Below are 14,722 nucleotides of genomic sequence, written 5' to 3' on the forward strand. Positions count from 1 at the left end.
CTCGGGTCGGGTTTGATTCCCCACATCGACAAAGCACTGAAGCCCTTTTCCACTGTTAAAAGCGGCATAAAACTAAAATCACTCAATCTCTCTTTAGCCAAATGAGACTGCCTTTACCTTCGAACTTGACCTGCCCCCCAATGTTCTAAACATTGAATTTCGGTCTCGTTTGGGATCATTAACAGTATTTGTAACCCTGTGTCGCTAGTGGAATAAGAGGTGATTCAAGAACACTTTTTTATCGTAGGATCATATGCGAGGAAAATAATAACTGCAGAACGAATGTTCCTCTAGGATACCCCAGCGCCCCTGCCATGAGTTACTATTGCGTCGGTAAAGAACACGCAAGAAAGAGAATATAAAAAACACAGTTATTTTGACGTAACATATGCAACTTATAATATAGTGTATTGTATAGTCATATGTGTTTACATCATTAAGTACAGTCTGTACGTGTAAATTATCAGACCCGTGAAGGTCCGAGGTAGAATAAGCCTTCAGCAACCCATGCTTGCCATAAAAGGCGACTATGCTTGTCGTAAGAGGCGACTAACGGGATCGGGTGGTCAGGCTTGCTGACTTGGTTGACACATGTCATCGGTTCCCAATTGCGCAGATCGATGCTCATGTTGTTGATCACTGGATTGTCTGGTCCAGACTCGATTATTTTACGGACCGCCGCCATATAGCTGGAATATTGCTGAGTGTGGCATAAAACTAAACTCACTCACTCACTCACTCACGTGTACATTATCAACTAAAATGAGAATGAAATAGTGTACAGTGAGTGAGTTTAGTTTTACGTCGCACTTAGCTGTATTCCAGCTATATGGCGACGGTCTGTAAATAATCGAGTCTGGACCAGACAATCCAGTGATCAACAACATGAGCATCGATCTGCGCAATTGGGAACCGATGACATGTGTCAACCAAGTCCGGTGGTTGGCTCGCTGACTTGGTTGAAACATGTCATCGGTTGCCACACAACTTATATTACTTACGGACCGCAGCCACATAGCTGGAATATTGTTGATGGGGGTGGAAAACTGAGCTCACTCACTCATTTAAAATGCAGGGATAATATTATTGAAAAGCAACATCTGGGCACAGAACAGCATGACGTAGTGCAGTTATGGGATACAGTCAGAAATACTTGGCAACCTTGGAAAGCACCAAAGTCATAACAAGTAACATCGTTTCTTCAATGTATTATTTGTGCAATGATGCATCTGTGATGTGTCTTATAATACCAAATACATGGTGCAATAATTATTATTACTCAGCAGTTACCAGAGATGCAAAGTAAAACATTGTATTTCAAGCAAACAATGGAACAAAATCGAGCAACGGTTCAGATTACTGTGACCTTAACCCTGCATTTCTTTGTTTGGATCAATAGAGCTTGAACTAAAAGAAGCATGCTTAATACTGCCTAATATGAAGCACAGCATGATACCTGAACACGACTAGTTGACTGAAGCAGGAGTTGGAATTCACTTCGACCTAGGTGGCCTAAGGGTGGGAAAGACCTATGTTAAGTTGGAAGAGGACATTCACATCTCATCCGACGTTAGACTAGCTGCTAATGTGTCATTACCGCCGGAAAGTAAGAATGTGTTGAAAGTTAAAGTCAAGAAGAGGGTTAGCTTAGAAATGAATGATTTGTACCAGTTTTCGGCAGCTGACAGGGAATACTTAGATAATGAATCAGGTATACTCGCTAGCAATTCGGATGTCATGGTTAGCAAAGAAAGGGATGTTCCAGTCTTGATGGTGAACACCACCAATAGATCAGTCAGATTAAGGAGAGGTTGTGTAGTCGGCAATTTAGAAAACATTCCTCCAGAAAGTCTAGTTAGTATGCAGATTTATTGGACAGCAAGACTGAAGATTAGAGTACCGCGTGAACACAGTAACTGTATACGTGACTGAATAGATAGGAACCAGGATCTATTTACAAGGAATGACATGGACTTGGGACATACTGACACGGTTCGTATGAGGATAGACACTGGTGACCACCACGCCTGTTAGACTGAAACCTTATACCATTCCACTAAATAAGCGGCAAGCTGTGGATGACGCCACCAATGACTTACATCATTCAACGATCGAGGTCACCCTGGGACTTCCTCATTGTGGTAGTGGACAAGTAGGACGGAAGTTTGGCTCAACTTGTACAAAGGATTGTACAGCTATGTCTCCGAGTGTGTTACCTGTCAAGCACGTACCATGAAGAAGCAGAAGCCCCCAATACAAGAAACAGATATATGTTGAAGGGAATGGGGAATATTCCAGTGAACCATTTGATCCCACAGCTCAGGTTAAATTAGAAGAGTGAAATGTTTCTCGGGCACCGGCGTCACTCTAATTCATTGCCATTAAAAAAAATAATTTTGAATTTGCCGCGTCCCGATCATTCATTTGTCCACTCTAAGAATGTGTGTTTGCAAGACCGACTGTGACTGAATTTATGACTCATTAACGCGTACTAAACTTTCCAAGCTGTATGTCTGAGAGAGAAAAGACCCAAAAATGTGTTCGTGGATAAAACCACGAAATGTTGAGGTTTCGAAACTGGGTGTCGGCACTACATGCTGAAGTTTTCAATATTGTTATATTTTACGATCGCATTTAGTGTTAGCAAGTCAAAGTCATATCAGTCTTCGAAACAAGAAATAAACCAAGGGCTATTCCTCAGAAAATCCCCGAACAGGGGGCGACATTGAAGTAATGCCCGTCCCATACCTCCCCGGGCCTAGGCTTATGACAAAAAAAATACTGGGTCTCGAAGAAAAGAGGGACGTCACTCGAGGTTTATCTCCGTCGCCGGCCAGGCAGTCTTGATGAGTTTACTTCCGCTTCATTCTCAAAATCTATGTGATAAATTACGAGTGTGAATGTGATGTGAACACTTAGATTTAAAAGCATTACCGTATAAGATTGATCATCTAAAGAACAAAACTGTGAAGGTCTGGGCTAGAACAGGCCTTCAGCAAGCCATGCTTGCCACAAAAGGCGACTCTGCTTGTCGTAAGAGGCCACTATTATGATCGGGTGGTAAGGCTTGCTGACTTGGATGACACATGTCATCGGTTCCCAATTGCTCAGACCGATGCTCATGCTGTTGATCACTTGTTTATCTGGTCTAGACTCAATTATTTACAGACCACAGCCATATAATTCAAATATTGCGGAGTGCACCGTAAAACAAAACTCACTCACTCACAGGCACAAAGTCCCAGGATGTGTTAAACTGCAGCCTTCACAGTCTGACATATGACAGACTCAACAGTGTGAATTCAACATCATAAAAAAATACAAGAATTTAATGTCTGTTTCAGCAGTGTGGTACCACCTCAGAGTTGACTGGCATGGAAGGTTGAAATTTGTTTTATCATTGTATTACTCGCCTTCGAGCTGATTGAAATACAGATTTTATGGTCACAATGTCAGGAACTTAGTAACTTTATGGCATTGACCATTGCTCCTGCTATCATCAAATGGGTGACAGGGCCAGTCATACAGCGTGACAGACCACGTGTCACTGGAGTTCATGTAGGTATTATATCTTGGCACATGCCAGAAACATGTAAAATGTCACTGAGTATTGCTCATTCTATCAGCCACTGATTTGAATGCATACTGTATGAATACATACTGTTTTTGAAATTCAGGGTATATAACGAAACTATAATAGCTCTACGTGTTTCATTTAAAAACTGACGCTACACGTTCAGTTTTAAATCAAATTTAGAGCTACTATAATTTTGTTATAGACCTATGATTTTCAAACAAAGTATTTTTATCTACTAATTGTCCTCAAGGCAGTAGAGCTTTAAAATACAAACATTCTCTTGCCCAGCCCAAGCCCCATGACATAGTGTCAACGTAACATTGGAGGGACGCTTGATGTGATACATGTGTTCGATGTTTACCAACAGCATGGGTCCACAATCCTGTCTCCCATACTCAAGGGAAGCAACTCTGCACAGAGTACATCACTGTCTACATGTACAGAGCAGAATATGCATAAACATACACACTAAGGTAATATATCAGCTGCATCAGTGAGTTATATGGGATCATTTATAACTTACGGCAAGATTGGTGGTAAGTTTAAAGGGGGGAGAGAGGTGGGGAGGGGTGGGGGTAGTAAATTTGTACACGGGATTCACATTGCACGTTTCTCCATAAATATCATCATTCCCCTCAGCTTCTAGTCGATTATGGCCCAATAACTGGAGATAAAAAAGTTGACAGATACAAAATGAAACAAATTTTGGTTTTATTTTAATATTCCTAAGCCACGTATAAATATATATATCACTTTGTGCTCGTGTGAATACTCAGTATCTAAAACATCAACCAACAACATATTCAAATATGGCACCATGTACAACAACCTGCATCCTCTTCACATACAAGAGTGTGTGTTACCTTCATGTAAAATCTGGTGAGTTCTGTTCACCATGATCACATGTTAAAGGAGGACTAAGTCACAGTCGAAACATCAGACTTGAATCATGTCATTTCATCAAGTGAAATATTTCAGTCATCTGCAATACACAAGCATCAGCATAAACGCACAGCATTGAGATTTGCTAAAACAGAAATGATATTTTAACATTAACTCTTTTCAAACACTTAGCATGCAGCAAGCACTCCGTCAAGAACTGAGCTATCAGTTGAGCTGTAATGCAAAGCCACGACAGCTCTGGTACATATTCTTATTCATTAACAAATAACACATAACAAATGCTATATCATGTCACAACTCACCCTGTTTACATCTTTACTCTTTCCATGATGGTTCCATGGTGGTTTCAATACTGATCAAGTCCCACACAGAAATGTCACATATGTCATATTTGGGATTACGTTTTCTTAGTAAAGTACAAATTCTAGTACTTATTTGGTTGAGTCCCATCTGGGATTTGAACCCGCACCCTCAGAGTCAGGCACCTAATTGCCAGCACACAAAGTCAGCCACCTAGCCCGCTGAGCCACCGCGACTTCCACAAAAGGGTGCAGGTACGAATCCCAAATGGGACTCAACCCAAAAAGTACTAGAGTCTATACTTTACTAAGAAAGTGTAATCCCAATATGAAATGTTACATTTGACCACTTTCTAAATGGCAGTGTGTAATCGTAATCATCCCACAAAGAAAGATAAAACCAAAAATAGTCTAGTATGCAGTTGTGATGATAAATCACTCGTCATGTGATAATGTGGTACACAGGATTTCATGAACTGAATGGTCCTATTCACCCCTTGACATTTAGTTTTTTGGTGTTGTAAGGTCATAGATAAAATCGAGCTGCACATCACTCATATCATTTACCCCTATTTTCACCTGCCGACTTTTCATCATAACTGAAGCAGGTAACCGTGGTAAAATTCGGTGTGAAAAAATGTCATTTATCTCATCCAACTATATCAAGTGAGAGATATCAAGTAATTGTGTAAGTCCTTACCACCCTATATCATGTATATAGCTCAGATAACAGATACTGTTATAATTCTGAAATCTGTACTTGAACATGGTTAACTAGAGATCTCATTTTACTCTTATCCATGCAGAGCATGATGGTAAATTTCAACACAAATGAAAATGCTGATTTCGAGTCAGTTTGACTCAACACAAAAGAGCTTCTCTCTTTCGGACCTGGAGACATTTAACATATCACAAGAGTTAATTCAGTCTTGTTCTGCTCGTGCTACCTTACACTATTGTACTCATGATATTATGCAAACAGCCTTAGAATTTAATGCTGAAAGGCCTTATGGTTGCACTACTACCTCTATCTGCAATTCAGAATTATAAGCCTACCTGACGTAAAAGTTTTGTTACTATTAGTTTTGAAGTCTCTGCTACAGATTATTAATAATAATAAGAGCATGTGTAATGTGCTGAAAGCCACACCACAGAGGGGCATGCTCAAAGCACTACAATGTGATTTTTATTATTAGGCTGGATACCCAGAAGAAGAATTACAAGCTTGGATGTGACATTTTATTCTGATAAACATGATAAAACTTTAAAAACCATCCTGAGAGCAAATGGGAGAGGTGGCAGCAACCAGAATGAGTCCCATTCCAGAGGATGTATATACAAAATTTCTTGTGATTGTGGAAGCAGCTACATTGGAGAAACTTGTCGGTCTTTCAACATTAGACTAAAAGAACACAAAACGTCAGTTGAAAAACCTGACCTTAAATCTGCACTCTCAGAACACATTGTTAAAAATAAAAATCATTCTATCAACTGGCAACACTCTCAAATCTTGGCGTCCAACGTCAATAATTGGCGGAAAAGAAAACTTCTTGAGTCAATCTGCATTAGAAGATTAGTACCGGAGATCAACAGAGATCCAGGGGTTTACCTCCCTAGTGCCTGGTGCATCACCAAAAAATCGTAGTAAAGGGACCAACAAGGGCACCCATGGATGAACAATAACTTCTATGTACTATTAATAGAATTACTTTACATGCTATACATGCAATACATTTATCAAAAATTTTTTGTACATGTCCAAACTTATAATTTGGTATAATAATGATCTGTCATTTCTAATTTAATCCAACAACACTACTATGTATACAAAATAAGATGTATTCATTCTAGGAGTCATGTTAGTTGTAAACATTCACTACTAATTTTAGTATGTTGTCATAGCATTCCTGTTAGCTACTGGTATCATGTTGTCATAGCATTGTGACATCATCAGCATTGTGAAGTCATGGGCAGAGTTAACAGTTAGCCTTACTGTTCAGTTCAGCTCAACCTGATGAGGGGGCTAGGATAAGCCCCGAAATGTCGTGAAAATAAACCCAAAAAGTTGCTATCCATAAAATTTGTCCTGTATTACTATGCCAACTTCTAAATGCCTTTGAAGAATTCACCTGATTGTGACCTGAGCTTTATGCGCAGGACCACACTCCATGACCATTACTGAACATAGCTCATGTATCGATAGGTTGAATTCTTAAGTAGAGCAACATTGCTATGCCCTATGCACAGATCAACTAGAGCAAGCATAATGTACATTCATTTTCCAAATGAATAAATCCAGAATAACATTAACAAGATATGATGAATAAAAAGCACATACCACAATATACTGCCAGTACTGGTAGTACAAATGAGTGAAGTTGTTTGTCCAATTTATCAGAATGGTTCACTTTTGTCAAATTCAGGATGCCCGTGTGCCCATTCATTTGTAAAATATTTCACAGTGTTGTCTAGCTTAAGCAGCTTCTCAAAATCGCTTGATGACAACTTCCAGTCAAAAATATCCAGATTATCCTTAATTCTCTCGAAATTTTGACTCTTAGGCAAAACACCCATGCCCTTAAGCAATAAGAAGCTTAACAATATCTGTCCTGGAGTCTTCTTATACTCCATAGCTAATCGTTTCACTAGTGGATCTTCAAGCAGAATCGGATCATCGGGTTTTTTCTTAGGTCTAGATGGTGCACCCAGTGGTGAATATGCTGTAAGTACAATGTTTTTATCTCCACAAAACTCAACAAGTTTGTTCTGCTGCCAGTAAGCATGTGCCTCAAGTTGAAGGTTTGCAGGCTTGATTTTAGCTTTATTCCATATCTTCTGAATCTGTTTTGGGTTGAAGTTAGATACTCCAATGCTTTTGGTCCAATTCTGACCATGCATCTCCTCAAAGGCAAACCATGTTTCCAGCAGGTCATAATGCTGGAGTTCACGTTCTCCTTTCGAATTGAGAGGTTTGAGTGTTCCATCCCCTCTATTGACATTACCCCAAGGTTGGTGAATTAACAACAAGTCGACATATGTTAGTTTGAGATTTTCTAGCGACATCTCGGTACTTTTGAATGCCGCGTGTCTTTCCAAATAAGCACAGGGTACCTTCGTTGTGATAAACAAATCTTTCCTTTTATTTTTCCCAGCCCTAATTCTATCATTGATGACCTCGCCTACTTCAACTTCGTTTCCATAGCTAAGTGCTGTGTCGATTTGTCTGTATCCTACGAACAGAGCGTAATCGACGGCCCGTTTCACTGTGTCACCTTTCATAAGATAGGTTCCCAGCCCGACAGTGGGCATGCGTACGCCATTATTCATTGACAAATAACGCGCAATAGACGCCATGTTGTGGTCCTTGCCGATTAACTTCTGGTAAATCAGGTGAACGGGAACAGATGATCATGCAGTGTTTGGAACCACGCACCAACGACGTACACAGTCAAGCATCCAATTTTGTTTACAAACACAAACACGTGAAAAACAAACCGGAAATGGGAAATCGAAATACGGTTGTCGTAGGCGGCTATCGCTGAATCCTTCTGCGCACCGTAGGCTAGTTCCTGTAACTAATGTGCATTGGTGTTCAATCAGCCCTGGGTAGCCGAAATGCTAGTGATTGTCTCTATGCTAGTGCCTATATAATGTTTGCGACAAACATACACACGAAGAATTCGGACCCAGTCGGTAAACTCCGCTAGTTGCAGTTTCTTGTGTCTATATCTAACCACCCTGTGCTAATATATCACTGGAAAGGTCGTCGCTTGGAAACGGACGGTTAGTCCATGAAAACAAAAATTAGATTCAGAACTAGAGGAATATCTTTTCTTGCTTCATCCGTGGCCTTTACATTATAGAAAGAGCTGACTGAAACAGAAAATAATACTGTATGGGTCAGGGACTGTGAGACGGTATCAACCGGTTTCGTCTAAGTTTGAAAACAGGTAAACAGTTACTGTAGCAATTAGACGATCCAGGCATAGTCAAGTCGAGTGACTTAGCTCGAAGGCATTTGGAGCATTCCAGCGGCGTTCTGTTTTCTGTGCACTGTTCTTCTATTTATATATTTATATTGTCCTAATCATCTTAACACTTGACGTATTCATCTTTTCGAATATTCCTTTTCGAATAAACTTTTTTTTTCAAAATCCATCGTATAAAACTACAAAGTAAATATGAATTTGTGTGTGTGTGTGTGTGTGTGTGTGTGTGTGTGTGTGTGTGTGTGGCCACATCATCATCAGGCTATCTACGTCGTTGTGAGTGAATTACATCATTCATGGCTGCACCTATTATGTTTCTAGTCTTATCTTGTGGAGAATTGTCACAGTGCATGTAATAACTGAAATCCTTATTTTTATTAACAGTGCTTCATCAAGTTTGTTGTCATGTAATACGATCGATGACGGCAAGGCAGGTGTCAAGTAAGATCAATAACGTGCTTTGCTGTGTAAATCAGAGGATTAAAAGATTGAATTAGTTATTCAGAAGTTGGCATTCATGTAAACTGTTGGCAAAGGGAGACACTTATCTCCACTAGTATTTCGACAATAATCTCTGAAGATATTTCGTTATGAGCGCGGAGATAAATAATTTTAGAAGTTACAAGTTTTCCCCAAGGATCTTCAGTGTTGTTTCATGGGGACATTGCCCCGTAAATGCGTTAGGAAGGCATGACGCCACTTTTAATGGATCGTTTTCTGTATGTTCTATTGAAACTATGAAAACTGTACATGTTTAAGCAGTTTTATATCTCGTGAGAGACCGTTCATCTGGAATATACTGTTCTGGGGCTCATGTATACTAAGGTTAACCCTAACTCCCATTCTTTGACATTGCACTAAGGTTACCTTAGTGACTTATGATCACCTTAGTGCTTTGTGTTTTCCTCTTACTTCAGTTGTACGTATTTATTTGACAAGAAGTATAAAAGTGTGAAAAACAAAACAGCAAGTGGTCTGCTGTTTGATAGTTATCATACCAAGCTTTTCAGTTGCATAACGGCAAATGAACCGGTGGCCAATGAGAAGGCGTCGTTACACCTGAGTGCACACCAACCGGCCCTGACTGGGTTCGGTATTGCGGCTGCTTCTTTTCGAGGGAGGTAAACCCATGTACAAAATATTGCACTTTTGATTTGCATTTTTTGTCTTTTAACGGCTTTGGGAGCGCTTCGTTCCGTTTTGGGTCGAGCCATCGACCGTAAATGTTTCCTGCACACTCTCCTCCGAATAGGACCCGTGAAGGTCCCGGAGTAGAATAGGCCTTCAGCAACCCATGCTTGCCGTAAAAGGCGATTCATCTTGTGTTAGGAGGCGACTAACGGGATCGGGTTTTCAAGCTCGCTGACTTGGTTGACACATCTCATCGGTTCCCAATTGCGCAGATCGATGCTCATGTTGGTGATCACTGGATTGTCTGGTATAGACTCGATTATTTACAGACCACCGTCATATAGCTGGAATATTGCTGAGTGAGGCGTAAAACTAAACTCACTCACTCTTCCGAATAGAACGCACAGGCAGTAAGGGCAGCAATCTGACGAACTCGTCATTTAAACACAATACCCATGTTGCAATATAAAAACATTTATTACATATTGTGTAAATCGTTCAAAGAGCAAATTTCGTCCAGATATTACACATTCGTGTATATCACAAATACGCATGCCTTATTTCCTCAATTCATGGCTCAAGCCCTAATGAGTATTTTTCTGTAAGACCCGACACATCTTAGAAGATGTAAAGTATTTGTACTGGATTACAAAGGGTTTAAAAAGCAAGTGGAATAAGGAATACCAGTAAATGATGGTTTTGGATTTCTTACGTGGAGATAAGGACAAGTCCGACATGAATACTAGATATCTCAACAGCCTCACGTACAATCCTTGCTTGTTTTGACGGCTTGGTTTATACGGTGTCACAAAAATATATCATGCTCAAGTTCCCCCAATTACATCTAGGCCTACTGTTAATAAGGTAATTTACTATGATATAACCTAACGTTACTGGTGTTATATCTTCATGGTTACCAGTAAAATGGGTAGCAATATACAATGAACTCACTTAGTCCAAACTGAACGACTGGGAGACTTAATATAACACTTGACCTAAACATGTAAGCATGTTTTGTGTGCAATCAGTTCCTCTATCTATGCAATTCAAATGTACCTGTTTAACTGAAAATATCACACATAAGTAAACAGTGTAAAAGCGGTTGTGTTTGTTCCAAAATCCTGCACTTAAGATTTCTAATGGGTGGTTACCTGTTGCAAGTTTTTACTTCTTGCAGCCTAAAGTATTGAATACATATTCATGAGCCTAATAGCAAGATTAACAGCACTGTAACTGCATGGAGCTATATGAATCAATAAATATTATGTGACCCTGACCATGAATTGTTCTTAATGAACAGGTTGCTGACCACGCTGACAGACGCGACGACACTGTTGCAGCGTTTTGAAGTTGTTGGCGTTGCCCCCACAACCGCCGTAGAGGAACTGCTCACACCGGCCGCTGGCAGGGTTGAAGAAGAAGCGACGGAAGGCAGCTCGACATCGTCCGATCACCATCGGAAGACTGCAAGTATCTGGAGCAAAGACGTATCACAAACGTGACTTCGAGGCAAACTGAAAATTTGGCTATAGGGTTTCGTGTCAATGGGTGATAAGTCTCCTTGGTATTTTTACGACTGATTTAATTCGTGATTTGATTGTTGTCGTGTTGTCGGACAACCGAATAGGAATCTTCTTGCCGGATGCGGCAAGCAGCGACTGCTGATGAATGGATGTGTTTTCAATGCTACAAAACCAAATGTTCCTATCCACCATTGCTGATTTCGCGCTCGTAACAAACACATCTGTAAATAGAGTTTAGTATACATACTTACCATCAGCCATGACGGGTTTGCGTGTAGGGCGGATGGCACTGTATGGGTGGTATGCGGGAACACACACGGTTCTTCCATAGCGCTCCACGCACCTGGAATTCTTCCCACATCGCGTGAACTGTAATAATAATTTTTTAATTAATGTAATGCATACTTTATAATTTTTTAATTGTTTTTGGTTTCTTAACGCAGAAGTTGAAATTTCCTTTTCCTGAATGACGGTGGTCTGTAAAATATCAAGTCTAGACAACCCAGTGATTCGTATCATTAGCAGCGATCTTCGCCGTTGGGATACTGTGACATGCATCAAATATTTCACTGTTATGACTACCCGTAAGTCGCCTCTCAAGAAAAGAATAGTTTGCAGAACACCAGTTCTAACCCAGATCTTCATAAAAAAATATGCATGCCAGGGAATATACCCTCACTCGCTCACATTTTGTACTCAGTATTTAGTATATTATATCAAACTATACCGTTTAGAAGTCTACCAGAAGTTGCAATATACCGCACGAAATCATACAAATATATTAGATCTTGGGATGATATTAAAGAGCGATGTGGGTTTAACATTAATTTCAACTGCATTTCATTTCTTTCACAGTTAGACTGCAAAATGTTGAACATGAAATTATGAAGAACAATGATCACTGTCTCACAAACCAATAATCACAATGGATGGTAATATTACAGTCAATATAACATTGTGATATCGATTATCTGTTTCTTACCAAGCAGCGTGGTGAGACTTTGGGGTGTGTCTTGTCAAGTAGACCGCCACTACGACTGGACCATGAGTTACACTTACACTCCCCAGGGATCATACCATTGAGGCAAAACAACAAGCATCTTGGAACCGGTTCTGAAAATACAAATGATTTCTGTGAAGTCTTTCAGCGGCGTTTAGAAGTTTCTGTGAAGTTGTGAAGTTTAAAATCAGACAATCAATAATAGTTAAATTAGAAATTCAACAGGTGTCATTCCATACCTGACACTCTGACATTGTCGTTATTGTCTCGAGATACCAATGTCTATCTATTAGACCGCTCCGATAGCGGTGGAGATGCCGATGGAATTGATGTCAGTCACAAGCAGTCGTGATCACGGCATCATGACATACAAAAATGCCAAACGTAAATACCAGTCAAACAACAGTTTGAAATAGGTATGCCGGAAAGCGACAGGATGTGAAAGTCTCATACATTACTAGTTTATCATTGTTTCTGTCGTACTGAATCTGTAGCTATTCAGGGCCACCTGTTTATCAGTCAGACTGGGGCATATTTTTATGCTTTCGTTCTCTCGGAAATTTGTAATAATATCCACTTCACATTAGCGGTAGGAGTGGTGTGATTGTTATATAATCTACCACAAACTCTGTAGAAGTTTGGGAATTTAAAAAGATGGTTAGGCACAATGAAATGTAACCGCTGTGAGAAAAGAATGTTCTTTGGAAATGTAACTGAAATGGTCAATATACGTACCAATAAACGAACTCGCTTCAACTGCCGTGAGAACAACAAAGGCACACAAGACAGTCTTGATGTCCATATTGTTACCTGCAACAGCAAACATTGTGATAGTTTATGACCTTTATCTGACACAACGCCTTAGACCAGGTGTCACCTGTCAGTCATAGCGGTATAAGTGACTCTAGTCGTGTGGTAAGTATGGCTTAGCGTGCAGGGGAGACGTTTGTCACCAACACCCTCAGGTAAATATATACTTGCACCTACTTTTACATCCTTTGTGTTGGTTATAAACATTCCTCCTGTACTAAAATCGGTCAGATATAGTATTTTAGAAATATTGAAGAGATCAAAGAATTTACTGGTTTGTGACTTTGAATAAGCTGGTTTAAACGCGAACTGTATTAGACGGAAACAAGCATCAAAATAATTTATATATCATATTTTCACTAGTCATGTTACTTGTTTTATGATAACACTAATAATGTTTAAATTAACGTTGCCACGGAGGGTCTGAGTGTGCAAGAGAAAGAGTATTTTTGTTATTATCAGGGCATAAGGTTGGCAGCAGCGAGAACAAATGAGATAGAAAACTATATTTTAATTGACATCGGAATGAAAATTCAGGGCGGGAGGGAGATGGGTTACTCAAAAATGAATGACAGCGTAAACAATAAAACTGAAATGAGATTTATCAAAACGTACAGGTGTGTCTAATTCATTATACCTGTTTAATTGAAATATATATTTTTTTAAATCATACCTGGTCGTTGCAATATGTCGACACGGTGCAAGATTCCGCAGATGGGTCTTGGTATAGAATCAAGTGGTTATCAATCCTTTATATACACTAGATAGGTAATAATTTGTGGAACAATACAAAGAGTGTCACGCCTCAGTAAACGATTTCGTTTTCTGAATACTGATTGGTTGAAGAGATGTGACGTCAGCCGTCCATGTCTGACATGCCATTCTTCAAATAAGCTGTCTCTTGCATGCGTCAGGTACTCGACGTAAACACCGAACCATCATGCTGTTGTTATTCAGTTGAATAAAAGTTGGCATCAATCATTTTCGCATCCACCAGGGAAACGTGACACTGACCACTTCCGCATTAGAAGCCGCTTCATTGTCTCAGCACCCGTCAGTCCCTATCTCCTGACTACACTGTCATAGGTACAGATCTCTTTATGACGCGACGTTGTCCGTATATAGACCTATATATAGACCGGGATCCAGCTTATAGACCTATATTGATCTATTTAGATCCTTACGCTGTTGGCAAAGGTTGTCTCGTTAAAACGGATTAATTGTTTTTAAACCATCAGATTTTATTTGCAAGAACATCTTATTTGGAATCTTAAAAAGGCGTCGTTCGTTCATATTCATTAATTTATCCTTTGGCTGATTGTTACTTATAGCACTAAGTGTTCGTAACGTTTTGACTGGAACTAAGAAGTGTTGCACAGAAAGCTGAACATTTATAAACAACTTCTGAAACACGAGGTATATGGTGTTTCTTATTCCTTCATCGGGTGAATGAAAACTGGGAATCAGATAGCTGTAATTGTTTCTAGACT

The 14,722-nt window shown here is 39.8% G+C and overlaps 1 protein-coding gene and 1 pseudogene across 1 annotated transcript; both read right to left on the bottom strand.

Annotated features, from left to right (window-relative positions):
- Positions 1-6,004: 6,004 nt before the first annotated feature.
- On the bottom strand, positions 6,005-8,269 carry LOC137294082 (aldo-keto reductase family 1 member B1 pseudogene; annotated as a pseudogene).
- A 2,153-nt stretch (positions 8,270-10,422) lies between these two features.
- LOC137294626 (uncharacterized) lies at positions 10,423-13,967 on the bottom strand. The gene is made up of 5 exons (XM_067825685.1): positions 13,906-13,967; positions 13,158-13,232; positions 12,405-12,535; positions 11,674-11,791; positions 10,423-11,373 (listed from the first exon to the last, which is right to left on the bottom strand). Exons 2-5 carry the CDS (start codon positions 13,222-13,224, stop codon positions 11,189-11,191), a joined length of 501 nt encoding a protein of 166 aa, XP_067681786.1. The 5' UTR covers positions 13,225-13,232; positions 13,906-13,967; the 3' UTR covers positions 10,423-11,188.
- Between the last annotated feature and the right edge of the window lie 755 nt (positions 13,968-14,722).

The sequence above is a fragment of the Haliotis asinina genome, chromosome 8 (genome assembly GCF_037392515.1).
Source record: "Haliotis asinina isolate JCU_RB_2024 chromosome 8, JCU_Hal_asi_v2, whole genome shotgun sequence".
Classification (NCBI taxonomy): domain Eukaryota; kingdom Metazoa; phylum Mollusca; class Gastropoda; order Lepetellida; family Haliotidae; genus Haliotis; species Haliotis asinina.

Excerpts from the sequence above, each read along its gene's own strand:
- LOC137294626 (XM_067825685.1), bottom strand. The coding sequence starts at position 13,224 with ATGGACATCAAGACTGTCTTGTGTGCCTTTGTTGTTCTCACGGCAGTT. Across the intron at positions 11,792-12,404 it reads AAGTCTCACCACGCTGCTTG|TTCACGCGATGTGGGAAGAA; the intron begins GTAAGAAACAGA and ends TTATTATTACAG. Across the intron at positions 11,374-11,673 it reads CAAACCCGTCATGGCTGATG|ATACTTGCAGTCTTCCGATG; the intron begins GTAAGTATGTAT and ends TCTTTGCTCCAG.